At 42.8% G+C, this 16089-nt stretch overlaps 1 protein-coding gene across 1 annotated transcript; it reads right to left on the reverse strand.

Moving 5' to 3' along the window:
• Positions 1-2919: 2919 nt before the first annotated feature.
• Positions 2920-14768, reverse strand: si:dkeyp-69b9.3 (myocardin). The gene is made up of 16 exons (XM_068735462.1): positions 14562-14768; positions 13445-13590; positions 11438-11491; positions 10546-10601; positions 9987-10053; positions 9164-9289; positions 8832-9028; positions 8547-8675; positions 7838-8003; positions 7555-7723; positions 7299-7440; positions 6600-7184; positions 6396-6494; positions 6111-6248; positions 5974-6028; positions 2920-5883 (listed from the first exon to the last, which is right to left on the reverse strand). Exons 2-16 carry the CDS (start codon positions 13497-13499, stop codon positions 5456-5458), a joined length of 2466 nt encoding a protein of 821 aa, XP_068591563.1. The 5' UTR covers positions 13500-13590; positions 14562-14768; the 3' UTR covers positions 2920-5455.
• Between the last annotated feature and the right edge of the window lie 1321 nt (positions 14769-16089).

Here is a 16089-nt window from a genome sequence, read left to right on the forward strand (position 1 = left end):
CAGAGAATCCCTCATTACACCCTGGTCACAGCTTTGGAGTATTACCCCTGTGAAAACACACTCTCACCCCTGGGTGGATAAGTCAAAGAGAGTAGATTGTCTCATCTTATTTCTTCTTTGTGCCTGGTCTCTAGACAGGTACGGCAGGGTTAAACTTGTCAACATACGCAGCTGTAGCTCGCTGTACAACCAACAGACAAGCTGGTTTAGATCTCTCTGAGCTGAACGCGAGTCTAACGAATTGTCTTTATATCCCCGTCTTTGATTGCAATGGAGACGGATCCTCACAACACATCTTGGTCTGTGATCAATCAATCAATTAATCAACCCACCTGCTTTTATAGGGGTAGATAACTTGCAGCAACAGTGTCTGAACCACTAAAGAAGACTATGAAGATGAGAAAAAAAGGACACTTCCTTAAGGCGTCTTCTTGCATAGCAGAGTAAAACAAGTTGTTTGGCAAGACATCAGAGGGGAAAAACATCCTGACTCATCCATCAGATACATTTGGATCCATTAAGCCAAGTTTTTTTTCCATTCATTAGGAGATGCAGTTTACAGTTAAGCAGTTTGCAAGAATATATTGAGAAGAGCAAAAAAAACAAAAAAAAACACTGATTATAAAATAGACCAATAACACAACAAGTAAGAAAAACAGCAAACACATTTAATAAAGACATATTACAATTTTAGCCATGGATTTATGGACGGCAATGTAAGTCCAGCGTTCGGTCCGTCACTTTAGTCAAGAATACTAATATATCTCAACAACTGTTGGTTGGATTATCATGACATTTTTTACAAATGCTCAAAATGCCCAGAGGATGACTCCTACTGACTTTGGTGATCATGTAGCAGCAGATAATATTGGGTGGGGGAGCTTTACTCAGGAACTTAGCACTTTGTCCTGAAAAACAAATTGCCAATCAGAGTAACAATAAATAATGACAACTTTTTTTTTATTTTTTTACTATACTTCGCCTTTTACTGACTTAAAATAAGGGCCTAATGTTTTTCTCCTGAGGTCCATTTGATCAAACCAGCATTATATGCATGCATGTGCTTCAGTGAGCTGAAGACTGTATTTATGCCTCACTGTGACTGTTAGGACAGTAACGTTACTACAACAACACAACGCCAAGCAGCCACGAACTGTCACACAAAAATCCCTTTTTTATACAGTCATAAGCCATACAAAATATCTCTAAATGCATTATAAAACACAAAATGATACGTTTGGCTCACAACAATACCACCATCATTTATGTTGCAAGTTGAAGCCTGCACATAACAGCTACTTTCATCAGACAACAATCACTATCAACAGAATGGAACCACTGACAAAAATGCACATGCAACCAAACTGCACTAACCTTCCTCTATAAGCTTATTATCTATCATACATGGTCAACATTGGTCAAAAAAGAAAACATGGAACATTGGCTGGCAAACACATTAACAATGGCGAAATGCACAAACTGTCCAAACAATAAAACTAAAGTAGTAATTGACAACTAACATTTAAAGCAAAGTGAACTCACCAGTAACAGAAGAACAGCGCCACAGCCTCAGTGTCCAGTCCGTTAACGTGGGTTTCCATGAAGCTGATTGACAAGTTCTCGGGTATCTTCAGCCGATGTAGACACGAGAAAGTCCGTTTGCATGCAGCTGATGTGACAGGCAATGTCGAAGAGATAACAGGTACGACTTGAACAAGTCCGGGAAAACGTCCTGGTATGGCCTTATTAACGCGAGGGCAAACAGCTTTGTTTAAGGCGCTTCGCCAGGTGAAGTTCAGCAGATTATCGTCACTTACTCCATTATGTTAACAGTGATTTTTTAACTTTCGGACGCTACTAGATACCTGCTGTCGCTCTCTCTGACACGTGATCTTGGAGCAACCAATCAAACATAGGGTCAACTGAGGTCGATTTTGTACGAAATTATTACATACTTTATATTTCATTACGAATGAATCTCATAGGATTCACTTTCGTATAAAAGTTTAATTCCAAAAAATATTTTTACTGGATTAAATAAAAAAATATTGACGTAAACTTTTTGAGGGCTCTTCCTTTTTTGGAGGAGTCAACACTATCTCATTTTAATTCAATTCAGGATGAATTGTAAAAGATTTGGTAGTGCAAACAAATTATACCTGCACAATGAATAACATTCCTATCAGCCTAAACTGCACTTTTTGTTCAGTAATAATTAGCAAATGTTAGCCCAGGAGCTCAGCTGCATCTGAGATACTGTACGACCAGGTCTGGCATCTAAAATGATGCTGATTTTAAAGCCATTGTTTTGATCATTAAAATGTTCAAACTAATCAACACTAAATACACTTATAGGTGTAAACCCTTTTACTTAGCAAACTATGCTCACCTGACTCACTGTTTGTAGGAGCAATCGTTTTCTATGAATAGGAAGGTGTATGCTACCGAATAAACTCTTCTAGTGCATATAATAGTACCACTATATTATTGTCTTTTTTGCTTAATTTGGTGTCCCTTGCCTTATGATGATCACTGGAGTTCATAGATTATCCAGCTTTTTATTTACAGCTACACCATTGCTCTCTCCACATTATAATTCTGTGTCATTATGAAGATTAACAATGCAGCCATGTGGATGTTAGTGCTGCTTCATGGATGTTTAAACAGCATATCGTTGCAAATTAATATTTAATTTTACTATATCATCAATATTTAATGAGACATCATTTGGGACAGTTTCTTGTGAAATATGTCAGTTATCAATAATTCTTTCTTTCTTTATTAAGCAATCCACTTGTTAATCCTTTAAATGTGCCATATGTGTAGCAATAACAAAAAAACAAAGAGGAACCAAATAGAAAATCTATTAAGACTTTAATTTTCTTAATGCTTTTAAATACATTTTTGGACAGTGGTTAATATTTTTTGCATGAATAAGTTACATAATAAATAAAAGCAAAAACATTTTATTTTCTCTTACGTTTTTACAATAAGGCATTTATAGCAGCAGAAGTGGCCAACAGAGACTTAGTTACCTTCAACACCTGAATGTTTCCAGTTTACATGCGTCTTAACCAGCCCTGAATCTAGATCAAGACAGTTTCAACCCCAGTTTAAAACAGAAGTATCAAAGCCTGCGATTAAGTCAAACATGTGAAACTGTCTCAGGGGTCTTCCAAGAACCTCTGCACCAGTGTTCGGAAATTAAATAAGTAACAAGGAAAACACTGGGGTTGGCCCTAAAGCATTGGAAGTCACAGGAGGTAGCATCTTACTCTCCTGCCAATCAATTTTCTTTTTTTATTCATGCAGTAGGCAATGTTTATTGATCGCTATGATTATCATAGCCATCCTTCCACATCCAACTGCATTTTTCATAGTCTCTGTAGTGAAAGCTGTACAAGAATTGCTTCAACATAAAGCTGTGTGTTGAAGGTTTGCCTATGCACAGATATCTTCTTCCAATAATTTACCAAGGCTGTCTTGCGTAGTAAGACACCGGTTTATCATTAGAACAAGGCACTGGCCGGCAGCAACACTGAAATAATTGCTTACAAAAAACATGACATGATAACCTCAGATCTGCCAGTTTATGTGCCCTTTACACAAATCATATTGCACTTGGCACTTAACTTTTATTTTAACACAATACAAATGTTCCAGATATGAATGAGCCAATCAGAGCTCTGATGAACGATTGATGGGACATGCAGCCAATTAAGGGCAAAATATAACTTCATGTAGACGAGATCTATCTAAATTATATTTATGTGGTACAGCAGAGGTTAATGGCAGCTAACCTCTGTCAGATTTTTTATCATTAATGTCATTATGTTAAGTGGGGTTGAGAATGGACATAACTCAATAAAAGTGTATTATGCAAACAAATAATGTGCTCATTTTTTGCATGGACAGTAAATCATGTAGAATATAAAAGCAAGATCTCTGTCACCATTAAGTAAATGTGCAGTTTTTACCGTATCAGCTTCAACAGACAAGTTCTCCCCTGGTCATGCTACCTGTTCTCCAGACATATTATTTCGTGCTAATTCTACATTGCATTTTCTCTTAATATAAATGGTCATTTTGTATATTGAAATATACAGCAAAGATGTAACAATGTCAAATGATACATGCTTGGAATTAATTTATACTAAGTGAACAGGTGTGGCCTTGATGTTGGGTTATAAATTGTGCTAAATCTGGCTTTGCTAGTAGCAGGGTAAGCACCGTGCAGCGGGCCAGACATGGTTGGAGGTTAATCAGGGAACAAAATGACCACCTGTTCTTGCAAAGCGATGAGGAAACTCTAACTTGTCTGATTGAAGCATTTATATGGGGACTATTTTTGGGGTGGTTGCCTGATTGCTCTCCTGGAGAATGGTGACTTGAACAAGGTAATGTGGCTGTTCTGATGATTACACTGGATAACTACACTGGAGTTACTGCCTGCTGGCAATGAGCCTACAATGAAATGTCTGGTCTGAAATGTGGACACAGAGATCCACAGCTTTTTTTCTGTGTCTTTCACATGTATCCTCTCACAGTTCAATCATACTACGCATACAGTCACGCACACTTAATTGCAAGCAAACAAATAACTACAAGTGCATTGGACATTAATGCTAATAAATGTACATTGAAGCAGTTGGGTGTTGACACGTACAAAACAGAAGCAGCCTTGTGTGCTCAGTCACACACAGTCAGACATATTGAACGCACACATACTTCACACAACACACAAGCTTTCGCACACGCACGTACACACAAGAGCACGCACACACACACACTGCTTGTTTGCAACTTCTGCCAGCTTTCTCCCTCTGCATGCCGACTGTGTGTCTGGCACCGGGGTTAAGGTTTGGAGCCACACACAAGCTGTGTGCTCTGTCTGGCTTTTACACCCTCTAAATAGGCTTTATGAATGGCTAGGACTCAATGACTGAGTCAACACCAGGGGCCACACTCAACCCAATCCGACAACGGGTCTTGGAGATAAGTCAGAAACAACATTCTCCCAGCGCGACCAGGAAGCATGTTTAAATTAATATGCCACCAGGTTTTCTTTTGTTTTGCACTGCAAACATTGCGCTGTGGAGTGTGTCAATCCACAGATGTGTTGCTTGTTTGCCATTTCTGGCTGAGCCCAAGTGCCTTTAAACAGCATTCTGCAGTGCCTGTGTGTGTGTGTGTGTGTGTGTGTGTGTGTGTGTGTGTGTGTGTGTGTGTGTTTGTGCTCTCGTTGCCCCATCAAAGTCATGTTTAATCTGCTCGCTGCAATGAATCCAGCTCTCGACATTGCGTGGAGCCAGTGACTCTGACAGCCTTGCAATGATGGATGGACGGATGGAGGCCGCTATTCACAATCTTGTTCCCTCAGTGGGATGCATGTTTGCCCCATTCATGACCATCACTCACCTACTGTACATACAAACAAATACACACACACAAATCCTCACCACTTCTCTATCATTAGATCCAACACTCGACTGACATTCAGATCTGAATCCAGACTGAAGTCTGACTCAACAAAAGGAGCTGCTGGTGGAGTAAGAGGTCGGAGGCCGGACGTCAGAGTTTCAAGCCAGTCGGCAGCGTCAAACGATGTCGGAGCCCGTCGTTTACGTGACTTCCCAGTGGACGGCAGAGGGGAAGTACAGATGGGTGGTGGTAGTGGAGGAGCTGGGATCACCTGGCTGGGGTTTATAACAGCAGGAGACGGAGGGAGCTCCAACAAGAGAGAGGAGCAAAGAGGGGAGGGGAGGAAGTTGTCATCCTTGTGCAGCTGGGAGGCCTGGGACTGATCGGCTTGAGAAGGAGGAGGAGGCGAAAGGCCGGGGACTGAGTGGGCTGGGGATTTATGATCACAGACGTTGACAGAGCCTGGAAGAGAGGTAGCTAAATAGATTAGACACTGAAAGAAATTGCGAGTGCCATTTAAGTTGTGCTCTTTATTAATTGTGGGATACTTACCAACACAAGTCATGGGCTCATCCAGAATGTCATCTATGGATTGCCGAGGGTCCATCTGTGGCCAAAAGAAACACTTAAATCCCACTGTGGAAAAGGAACTCTAGGTGATCTCTTCCACTTCATCTACAGACTCTAACCTGTGCTTTCTGGATAGCCTCCTGTAGTTCCTCCTCCAAGCTGCGAACACAGGACAACGTCTGAACTGGACTTGCTGTAATCTGCACTGGCAGCTCAAAATCCTGGCCAATCATATCACACGGCTGGCAGCAAAACACCTGATTGGAAAGCAGGGGGAAATCAGTTGACAGCTGGGTGATGAGAGTATGCTCACATGTTTGACCAGTTTTCTAGATTGAAGACTACGTAGCGTGCCCTTGGAAAGCGATTATCTAAGATGTGTGTGTATTGATTTGTGTGTTTACCTGCGTAAACAACACTTCTGTCTGTGTGTCCGTTTCTGATTTCCGTCTGGAGCATCCAGGATCCTGTTGCAGGAACGGATGAAGGGATCCTCCACAAGACTAGCGGAATAATAACAAAACTTAATGATTTTAGTTCTGGAAAGCAGTCATCCTGTTATTCTCCAACTCCTCATAGACTAAACAAACAAGCCTGTCTTTGCTCACCTCGTTGCCGGTGTTAGTGGAGTGGTCCCTGGGCCTGCTCCGTAACCTCTCCCTCATCTCCAGCTCCACACTTAGCTCCTGCTGCTGTTGCTGCTGCTGCTCGTTCTCAGTTCTCCAAGGAGCCCCACACTGCATGGGCGAGGAAGACGACATGGGTAGACTGGGACTTGGAGTTCCTGAGGCGGTGCTGGCAGGAGCCAGGAAGACAGCGTTGGAAAGACACTGTTCACCAGCCAAACTGACTGGCGCAGCATTCGTGAAACCATTCGTCACGCTGTTCAGAATTCCATTTTGAGCGTCACTGAGAATCCCATTAGGAACTCCCCTGTCCGGGACGTACATCTGTTGGTTCGGGCTGCTGCTGGGGGAGTCTCGTCCAGAGCTGGAGCTTGAGCCGGGGCTCTGGCTGGGTGGCAGCGAGGGGCAAGGGGTGAGCGGCTCCAGGCTGGTACCCAGCTGGCAGAGGGGAGCAGGGGTGAGGCAGGAGTGGGGAAGCTGGAACGGGCGGAGACGCTGCAACAGAGCAGGCTTGGTGCCGGAGACAGGGAGGCCACGCTTACGTAGCTGCTGCCGCAACTCTGACACCTGAAGAAAAGGAGGAGGTGAAGGTGGATGGGCAAAGGACAAGGAGAGTTTGTCTTCACCATTAATTTGTAAATAATAGTCATCATTATTTCAGTGCTTTCATAATTTTCTTACTGTTAGATCAACAAGATTTGCAGGGAGAAGCTCAGGCTTGGATGCAGGGTTTGTGTCTGTCGTGTTGTGGTTTGTTGTGGCGGGAACTGGTTGGGGATTCAGGGGCATGGCTCCAGAGGACTTCACATCACTGTGCTCTCCGCTGAAGGAAACGACAGGAGCATTACCTCGACCAAACAATCTGAGGACTAACATCCCTTGATAAAGAGATCTGCCTAGTTTGCTCATTTAGAATTACAGCCATCTGTTTGCATACCTGGGAACAACAGTGAGCTGCTGTTGTGGTTGTAGTTGTTGCTGTTGTAGTTGCTGTTGCTGGTTCTGGTGGATTTGCAGCTGGAGGAAGACCTGCTGCTGCTTCAGGAGATGGGAGTAGGCCGGGTCTAAAGACTGGGTAGGAGTAGGGCTCTTCTGTTTGGCTCCTCCTGGGAATAAACAATTTTTTAGGATAAATTCAAACACACACTCCAAGCGCAAGACTTGATTTGACAAATGAAAGAATTTTTTAAATGTTGGAAAGTAAAGCATTATAGTGGTACCTCCAGTCCCAGACCCTCCTCTCTGGTCTGGAGGAATGTACTGGTGATATTTGAGTTTCCTCATTTTGGGTTTGGTGTCTCGTGGTTTCCGTGGGCGGGGAAGATGGTTGAAGTTGAGGGAGGAAGGTAATGAGGAGGAGCAGGTTGGGCTGTGGGGCCGTGCTGTCTGTAAAGACACATTTCAACTGTAACCATACTGTGGTCCTGGTGACTCATTTCAAGAGTAGCGTGTTGAATATTGCAGAGAAAATGTAAAATCGTTTCACATTGTTTCACAGTATTTGCCCCATGTCAAGGTTAAACTCTTACATGAAATGAACAAATGCCTCACAAATCTCCAGATGACAGCATGTGCTGGTTCTGACATACAGCCATGCCGCCTGTGTGTGAATGTGTTAACCTACAGGGCAAATACTGAGCTCCCCCAGAAGTGCAAATTGACAGTAATGAATGCAGAGCAGCTTACTGCAGAGCATTGTGTTTGACAAAACAGACGAGTGACCATTTTATTTGGTTGAAGATCTCTTTAATGTTGACATATTACCACATATATTTGCTTGCATTCTTGAGATTATGATGTTATTTTGAGAAGTTGTCAAAAGATTCATAACAAAAGAGACCCTTATGAAATTCAAATGAGCCACAAAATGAAAGTCAAAGCAATATGTTTTTTATGTGACAGCATTAACATGCACTAACCCCACATTACCTTTGGCAGCAGGGGTGTGGTCTGAGAGGTCAGATACATCCCATTTGGTCTCCCAGTTGTTGCCATGGAGTTTGATTCACTCATAGGTTGTCTGATGCCCTCGGTTGCCGGGAGCAACGCCAAACCAGACTGAAGGCGGAATATCAGATTATCAGAGTTGACATATGAGGCTATTTATAAACTCACAAGTCTGTTAATGTGAGGATATTGGTAGGAACTACTTCCTTGTTGCTGCCAACATACATGGGTCTTAATCGAAACTAAATCTCAGTGTTGTTTCCTCACCTGAGCATGAACAGGGCTGTGGTTAAGGGACGGGCCCACAGCCGAGAAGTCACTCAGTAATTGGTCACCTGAGAGCCTCGGCAATGACGTGAAGGCTGGTGATTGGTGAACGCCATGTTGCTCTGTGGGCGAGGAGGAGGGGCAGGAGGAAATGTCATCTTCGAAGACATCAGCGGACAGAGGGAAAGAGGCAGGACCTGAGGAAATGAAAAGTGAAAGGAGGTAAGGTCAAAGGAGGAGGAGATGAGATTGGAATAAAAAATTTAAGGAAAAAAAAAATGTGTGTGACCCTGTCTGTGTGTGCTGGTGCATGCATATGTATGTTGACTCACGGTTCTCCAGGGGCAGTGTGTGTTTCTGCTGTTGCTCCACAGGCCCAGATGGACGTTGGATCCTCTCAGTGAGGTCCTGTGTCTGGCGAGACTTCTTCAGCCTCTGGGCCCCACACACAGTCCTCTCTGCGGGGATGACAAGAACGGTGCAGATAAGTGGAGAGATGATGGGACAGATGGGAGAGAGAGAGAGAGAGAGAGAGAGAGAGAGAAATTCCAGAACATATGTGATGTGAGCGTGCACAGCCGTGTTGCCACAGGCAGTCAGTCCCAATTCAAACCAGCAGAGGCATCAAAAAACAGTAAACACTCCTGTCCATTGGGAGATGTATCCCCGTGGATAAGAACACACATACAAACACATTCACACAACATTTTTAAAAGGGCAGAAAGGGAAATCAGACAGTTCATAAAGCCTGATATTTTAAAAATAGTCTTTTCAAATTAAAAGGAAGGTTAGAGGGTGTGGAAAAGATAAAGCGAGAAAGATGTCAGTAGGCTAAACGATGACTCTGATCTCTGGATGGGTGGGTTTATCATGTGCTGTCAATCACTGATATGTTTGCAGGCTGCTTAAAATGCAGAGTTACAGTGTGCAACAAGGTCACAATATATTTTTAACTGACAGCTGATGAAACACCAAGCCCATTGCCAGATTTGCACACTTCATTTCCTCGCGCTGTACAACAAGAAGCAGAGAGCAGACATGATAAAATACAGACAGAAAGGAAGAGAGAGGAAATATGCCACTATGGTTTTTTGCCGGGAGCACAGAGGGTAAAGCAGGAAGGAGACAGCAACATCACTGTAGGCAGGGCATCACCTTGTGCAGTTTCAGTGTTCAGACCACAAGGGGGCAACTTCTGAGCGGCGCCACCGTCAGTTAGACGCTGCATCAGGAAACAGCAGGTCAAACAGCCAGGGCCCACAGATTACAATGCAGTTCATTCAGGGGAAAGCTGAATAACACTTCAACGTCAATGTAACCTAATGAAATACTAGTTTACACCAGTGTTTCCCCCAGAACATTTGCAAAATCTGTGGGTGAGATGGCTAAACACAGAAGACCGTCTCACCCATATAACAGTAAAGGAAACTGACCTATACTTAATAATTTCTCACAATTCATGTTAATTCATTTATTATGAACGCACAGCTATGGAAGTAAGACAAACTGTAAGACAGGTAAACAAAAATGTGGTCTCATTTTGTTCTATCAAATATAATTAACTGTACAATCTAATATCAATAATAACCTATGTGGAGGGAAACATTTATTTTCACTTGGCTCCTAATCTGCATCTGCATCAAAATCTGTATTTGATCTATAGCGTGGAAATGTCATGCTGTTGGATATCATTGAAAAACTGGAGTCTACTTACCAGAGCTTCACTCTGGTCTTTCTCTGCTTTTTTAGGGGAGCACGCAGATTTCAACCCTATGGAAACAGACAAGATGTGGTGGTATGATGAAACTACACTACAGAGCAAATTTTTTTAGAGGATGCTAGCATGATAGAGGAGCAACTCAGGTGAACCAGTGCATCAACAAAGCACTCTCAGCTTTCAACTCATCCCTCAAAGTTACAGCATGGAGCATCTGAGGCGCTCTGTTTTTGTTGGCAGGCGTCAGAATGTGCAACCTGCTTCAGCCTCAGACAACAAGGAGGGAACTGAAGCAAAGTGCACAGCCTGTCTGACTTTGAGATTGTTGTTTTTTTTCCATGTCTCTAGATTAGTCTTTATTACATTTGCTGCACAATTTATTTGCTGCTTTATCCTAAAACAATGCCTGATATTTAAAGCATATTGTTAGTTTTGAACATATGTTATCTTGGTGAAATCCTTTCATGTTGTCTGCAATTCAATACTCTCTAATATTAGAAGATGCTAGTTTTTTTTCTTTGTAAATCTCTGATACCTGCTGTATGTGTGATTTTGTGCAGACTTGTTATTGTGAATACAATGACAGTTTTGCATCCTGCTCATGGTATAAATGTCAAATTTTATTAACATTGTTAACAAAAGATATGCAGTATAATATGAAAACATTAACTTCTAGGATCTTGCACAATTTTTAATTAAACACAACATTTTTACTCCAAAAGTGATATCAAGAAAGTAAAAGCTGGTCAACATAGTAAAACCAACAAAGAAGTTAACGAATCATGTGTCAGTGAAGAGAGGGCGACCTGAATATCATTAATATGAAATCCTCCCAGCAATCATGGTGTTCAGGGATCAATAACAATGTAACTAATAGACATAAACTAACCAGAGTCTGCATTGATTTCACTCTGCCTTCGGTTCTGAATCCTCAACTGCAGGACTGAAAGAGAAAAAAAGAGATTGAGCTGGCTGCGTTAAAAAAGAAAAAGATGAAGTATTACAAGTTGCATTGATAGAGCAGTAAGTTAGTTTGATTTTAAGGACAAATGATCTGGGGAAAAGAAATGACACACGCAGAAAGGTAAGAGTTGAGCAATGCAGGACAGCATGATCACTGTTAAATGATATGGCCTCGTAATGTATAGTACCCCATGACTTTGCAATGCATATAGATTATATATCTCCTTGGATGCCTGCACACATCTACACACCACACATACGTATGCACATTAGCATTCAGTACACACACAAACAGGTGAAGCAGGGTAGGGCATGGTGTGATTTCGGTGAGTTTTGAGACCTGAGAGACCTGACGAGGGGAGGGGAGGGGAGGGGAAGGGGGAGTTACTATTTATCTCTCAGTATGTCTATTTCTGTTGATCCCATCCCCCCTTCAGCTGTCCCGCTCTCTCCACCAGCCTCCCATACATCCCCTCTTCCTCACGTCATCCTCGTTTGGGCTGCTAACTACACCACTCTCTGACACCTCAAAATAAAATTTTAACGTCTTAAAAATTGTGATTTAGAGAAGATTAGCGTGCTGTTCTCTGTTGTCTTAACAAGTTAAGGAAGCTGTGCTTATCACACTGGAGTTTCTGTTTGATTTCAATGTGTGTGTGTGTGTGTGTGTGTGTGTGTGTGTGTGTGTGTGTGTGTGTGTGTGTGTGTGTGTGTGTGTGTCTTTCTACTGTTAGATTGTTTCATACAAGGCCCAATACAAATGTTGAATTGTTCATGTATTTTACCTCTTTAGGCTTCTTAAAATCTTTCAAATTAAACAATCCTATGAAGTTCTCACAACTCATAGATATGATGAGGTGTTGCAAGTAGATTTTGTTTTAAGGGTTGGGAGCTACTTTGTAAACGCAAGGTTTACCACTTTTTCTGAACATTGACCCTTAACATCTAGCACATGCCTACTTTGTGATGTTCATTGGAAATAAATCATGTCAATGGTCAACAAAAACAGAAACAACTGTTAACAACTGAACAGTGAATAGGAACTTAAACCAACTGTGTCATATTATATAATGACTGACAATAGCCAATGTTTTTTCCAAAGGATGAACATCACTTTGATGTACCGGCAGACTTTATAGACTAGCATAGACTCTTGTATGTACATACATGATGTCAAACAGAGCAGCTGCCCTAAGGAATCATGTTTTCCAGCAGGTGTTTGTACACCTAAGGGACTGCGTCTATGCCATTTCCCCGCCTTTCTATTTTACCAGCCGTTAATGACAGCTGCCTGAGAACACAACAGCAGCCGCTACAACTTGTAGGGAAACTTGAATTATTTAGTTACAGGAAGGTTGTTCAATGCTGTTTGCCACAGAATGCTGGTTGTCTGCTGAAAATTGTAATCAGTCAAATAATACATCGGATAAATAAAACTCAGTAATATCATTTTTAATTAATTTCAGCTATTCTTTGATTATTTTTGCCCTCAACATCATAAAAATCTTTACTGATTGAGATAGGATATCATCATCAATAACTCTGTTTTTTTAACTTTAACGTTGGTTGGTGCATATTTAGACATTAATATTTCATGTTATAGAGGTTTAAAAGGGGATTTAAATAAAGGGATTTTCCTGCTTATCAACAAACCAGAGCATGTTGGGGTTAATGTGTCACACAGTAACATGCAGAGAACTTAAGCCTCAGGCTCAGCTGTCTTCACATCAATTCAAGACATATCTGTGTATTAATCACTGAATCCATTCACCATGATCAATACCTTCACTTTATCGATCACAAGTTAGACAACGTGAACGACCAGCCAATAACCCTCATAAATACTCTACATATTGTTGCCCGAGATGTGGAGTCGAAAAATAAATCTTTCTCTCTTTTAATTGGCGTGAATTGAGACTCCAGGATTCCTCACCTGAGCGGAACTTGTTCCGGATGAGAAGAGACCTCTCGGAGGCCAGTAGTGTCATGGTGGAGGGGAGGGTGGGGGAGTAGAGGGAGAGAGGAAATTCCTGGTGTCACTCTACCAGGAGGAATGGACCCCTCTCCTTCTGTCTCTCACTGTTGCAGGGGAGCAGAGGAAGCAGGGGAGTGAGAGAGACAGATGCTTGTTAATCCACTGATAGACACAAACCGATATTGATAGAGGCACACAAAGCACAGCGGAGATAGATGGAGGGGGAAATAGAGACGCAAAGCCTCTCAGACCTACAGGCGGACTGAGCACTGCAGTGAGCTGCTCTGGCAACAGCAGGCCTCCCTGTAGACAGTCTGTCATAATCACACAGAGAGTCACAGAGGCCCACCCACAGAGACAGAACTAACGACACAGAGAATTAAACAGACAAGTAGGCTTTTAGAGAGACGGAGTGAGGAGACAGAGGAAGAGGAGGAGGAAGAGGAGGAGAGTGACGGAGACAGAGGCCCCAGCAGAAACTGAGACGTCAGGGCCGGAGGACACCGATTGTGACGGACAAAACATGACCTCGCAACACCTGCAGCATCACGCACACACTTATACAGTGACAGCAGCACCACAAATGTGTCATGCACTAAAAGAAGTGGCGCTGCCTCTCAAATAGGGAGAGCTGGGAATCTACATAAGCTGCATTAGTACACACACACGAAAACACACACACAAAAGATTAACAATATTGATTTGAACTGGCCAGCCACACAACACCCAAAGGAAGATTGTTTGAAGGGAATGGACAAACACACACACACACACACACACACACACACACACACCTAGACACATACACACACACACGTGCTGTGGAATAGCTGAGGTTATGCATTCTAAATCACCACAGTGCCCTTCCTATTCCCAATCCCATAAATGCACACACACCTCACTTATTTACAATATGAGTCCAAAAAGAAGGCCACTCACTCATTAATGCAATCAAATAACAAGCAATTGATTGACTGTCTGGCACAGGTATTATTTCTCAGTAGGGCACTGAGGCCCAAGAAGGCACTGAAAACACTGAGAGAATAAAAGCAGTAGAATGAAAGAGAATACTTACAGGAAAAGAGAGAATTGAGTCCCTCTGGGGAAATTGGAGTGGATTTAAGATTAAACTGAGAGGTGCGAGATGGAGGAAGAGAGGGAAAGAAAGAACTTCGTAGTGTGTTTAATGACGATGTCTTTCTTTCATATTCTTTTCATATCCTTTTTTTTCCTTTCCCCCGTTTTCTACACTTCTTCTTTCCCCTAAAGGTGAAATGCAAAGAGAAAAAAGGATCAGTGGTTCCTTCGTCCCCTTCTGATAGAAACTCACCCTCTCTACCGCTGCCTCGCTCTCTCTGCCCCCTCTCCCCATCCGCCCCAAAGCATCCTGGATCCTTGGTGGCAACTGTGAGCGACTGTCAAACTTGACCCCTCCCCCTCCATGGCCTCGTCCCCCCCCTCCCCTCCCCTGCCTTTTAACAGCCATTGACTCCCACTCTGTTATCTGCTGACTGATTGATTAACGTGCAGATTCAAAGACAATAAGCACTGTTGTGTTTGTTTGTATGTGAATTTGACAAAAAAGTAGACACTCTGATGAAATAAGGCCAGCTCCTAAATGTTAGGAGCAGAATTGTCACATAATGTGATGTGATAAAAGAGTGAAGCAGGATAAAGAGACGGTTTAGTACAAGGCAGCGAGAAAAGCCCGGGAGTGTTTTGGACTCGCATCAAATCATGTACTGCAGCAAGACTGCAGGCTCATATGCTCCTGTCAAGACACCTTTGGGTCACCCTCTTAAAGTGATTTAGTACTGTTTGCAGGCAAGTCTACGTGTGTGTGTATTGCGTGTGTGAGCGTGTGACACCACTGAGAGTCACAGGTCAGTAAGTCAGTGTCCGTCAGCATATACTTTACAGTATGTATTAGCATTGGTGCCAAGGAAAATCACCTGAGTTTCACTTCAATCTTCCAAAGCAACTTGGGTGAACATGTAAGAGAGTGTTTGCCTGTGTGTGCATGCTCTCTACGTGTGTGTGTGTGTGTGTGTGTGTGTGTGTGTGTGTGTGTGTGTGCATGTGCCTTAGGGCTGCAGAGGGAGAAAAGTGGGGGAAGTGAGGTCGTTGCTGGAGCACCTGTTATGTCGATTTGACAGACAAGCCGGCGTGTGCTGGTTCAGCAGGTCGTAGAGAGGGGGAGACAGAGAGGGGAGGTAGAGAAGGGTGAGGCTGAGGGGACAGCAAAAGTTGGAGAGGAAGGGAGGCCGCAACACTTGGGGAAGTCTTTACTACGGGGGACAGGAGGAGGGCTGGAGCTGATACGGGGAAACAGAGAGGTAACAGGGAGGTTGCTGCCATTTTATCTGACGTGGAAAGAAAGATTGACAAGGAGAACACAGAGTCGCGTAGGCCAATTACGGTTGCCATGGAACAAAATGGAACAACTAATGGAACACAAAATGAATGGGAACTTAAATTTAATACATGGTTATAGACGGATGGCTCTTTCGTGCCATTTGCACAGTACGTCTGCTTTTTTTTTAGTCATTATAGAATCTCACCTTTGACAGCTTTCTCTCTGATGCCCTGTAAATGCATTACAC

This window comes from Cebidichthys violaceus, unplaced genomic scaffold (genome assembly GCF_023349555.1).
Source record: "Cebidichthys violaceus isolate CVI_PGR_0920_01 unplaced genomic scaffold, fCebVio1.0.p SCAF_7, whole genome shotgun sequence".
Taxonomy (NCBI): Eukaryota; Metazoa; Chordata; class Actinopteri; order Perciformes; family Stichaeidae; genus Cebidichthys; species Cebidichthys violaceus.

Bases quoted from the DNA above. Each gene is read 5' to 3' on its own strand.
- si:dkeyp-69b9.3 (XM_068735462.1), bottom strand. From the start codon at position 13,499: ATGACACTACTGGCCTCCGAGAGGTCTCTTCTCATCCGGAACAAGTTC. The intron at 8,676-8,831 runs GTGAGGAAACAA...TTCCGCCTTCAG, and splicing joins ACAGCCCTGTTCATGCTCAG to TCTGGTTTGGCGTTGCTCCC. The intron at 8,004-8,546 runs GTAATGTGGGGT...GTGTCTTTACAG, and splicing joins CCACACCCCTGCTGCCAAAG to ACAGCACGGCCCCACAGCCC.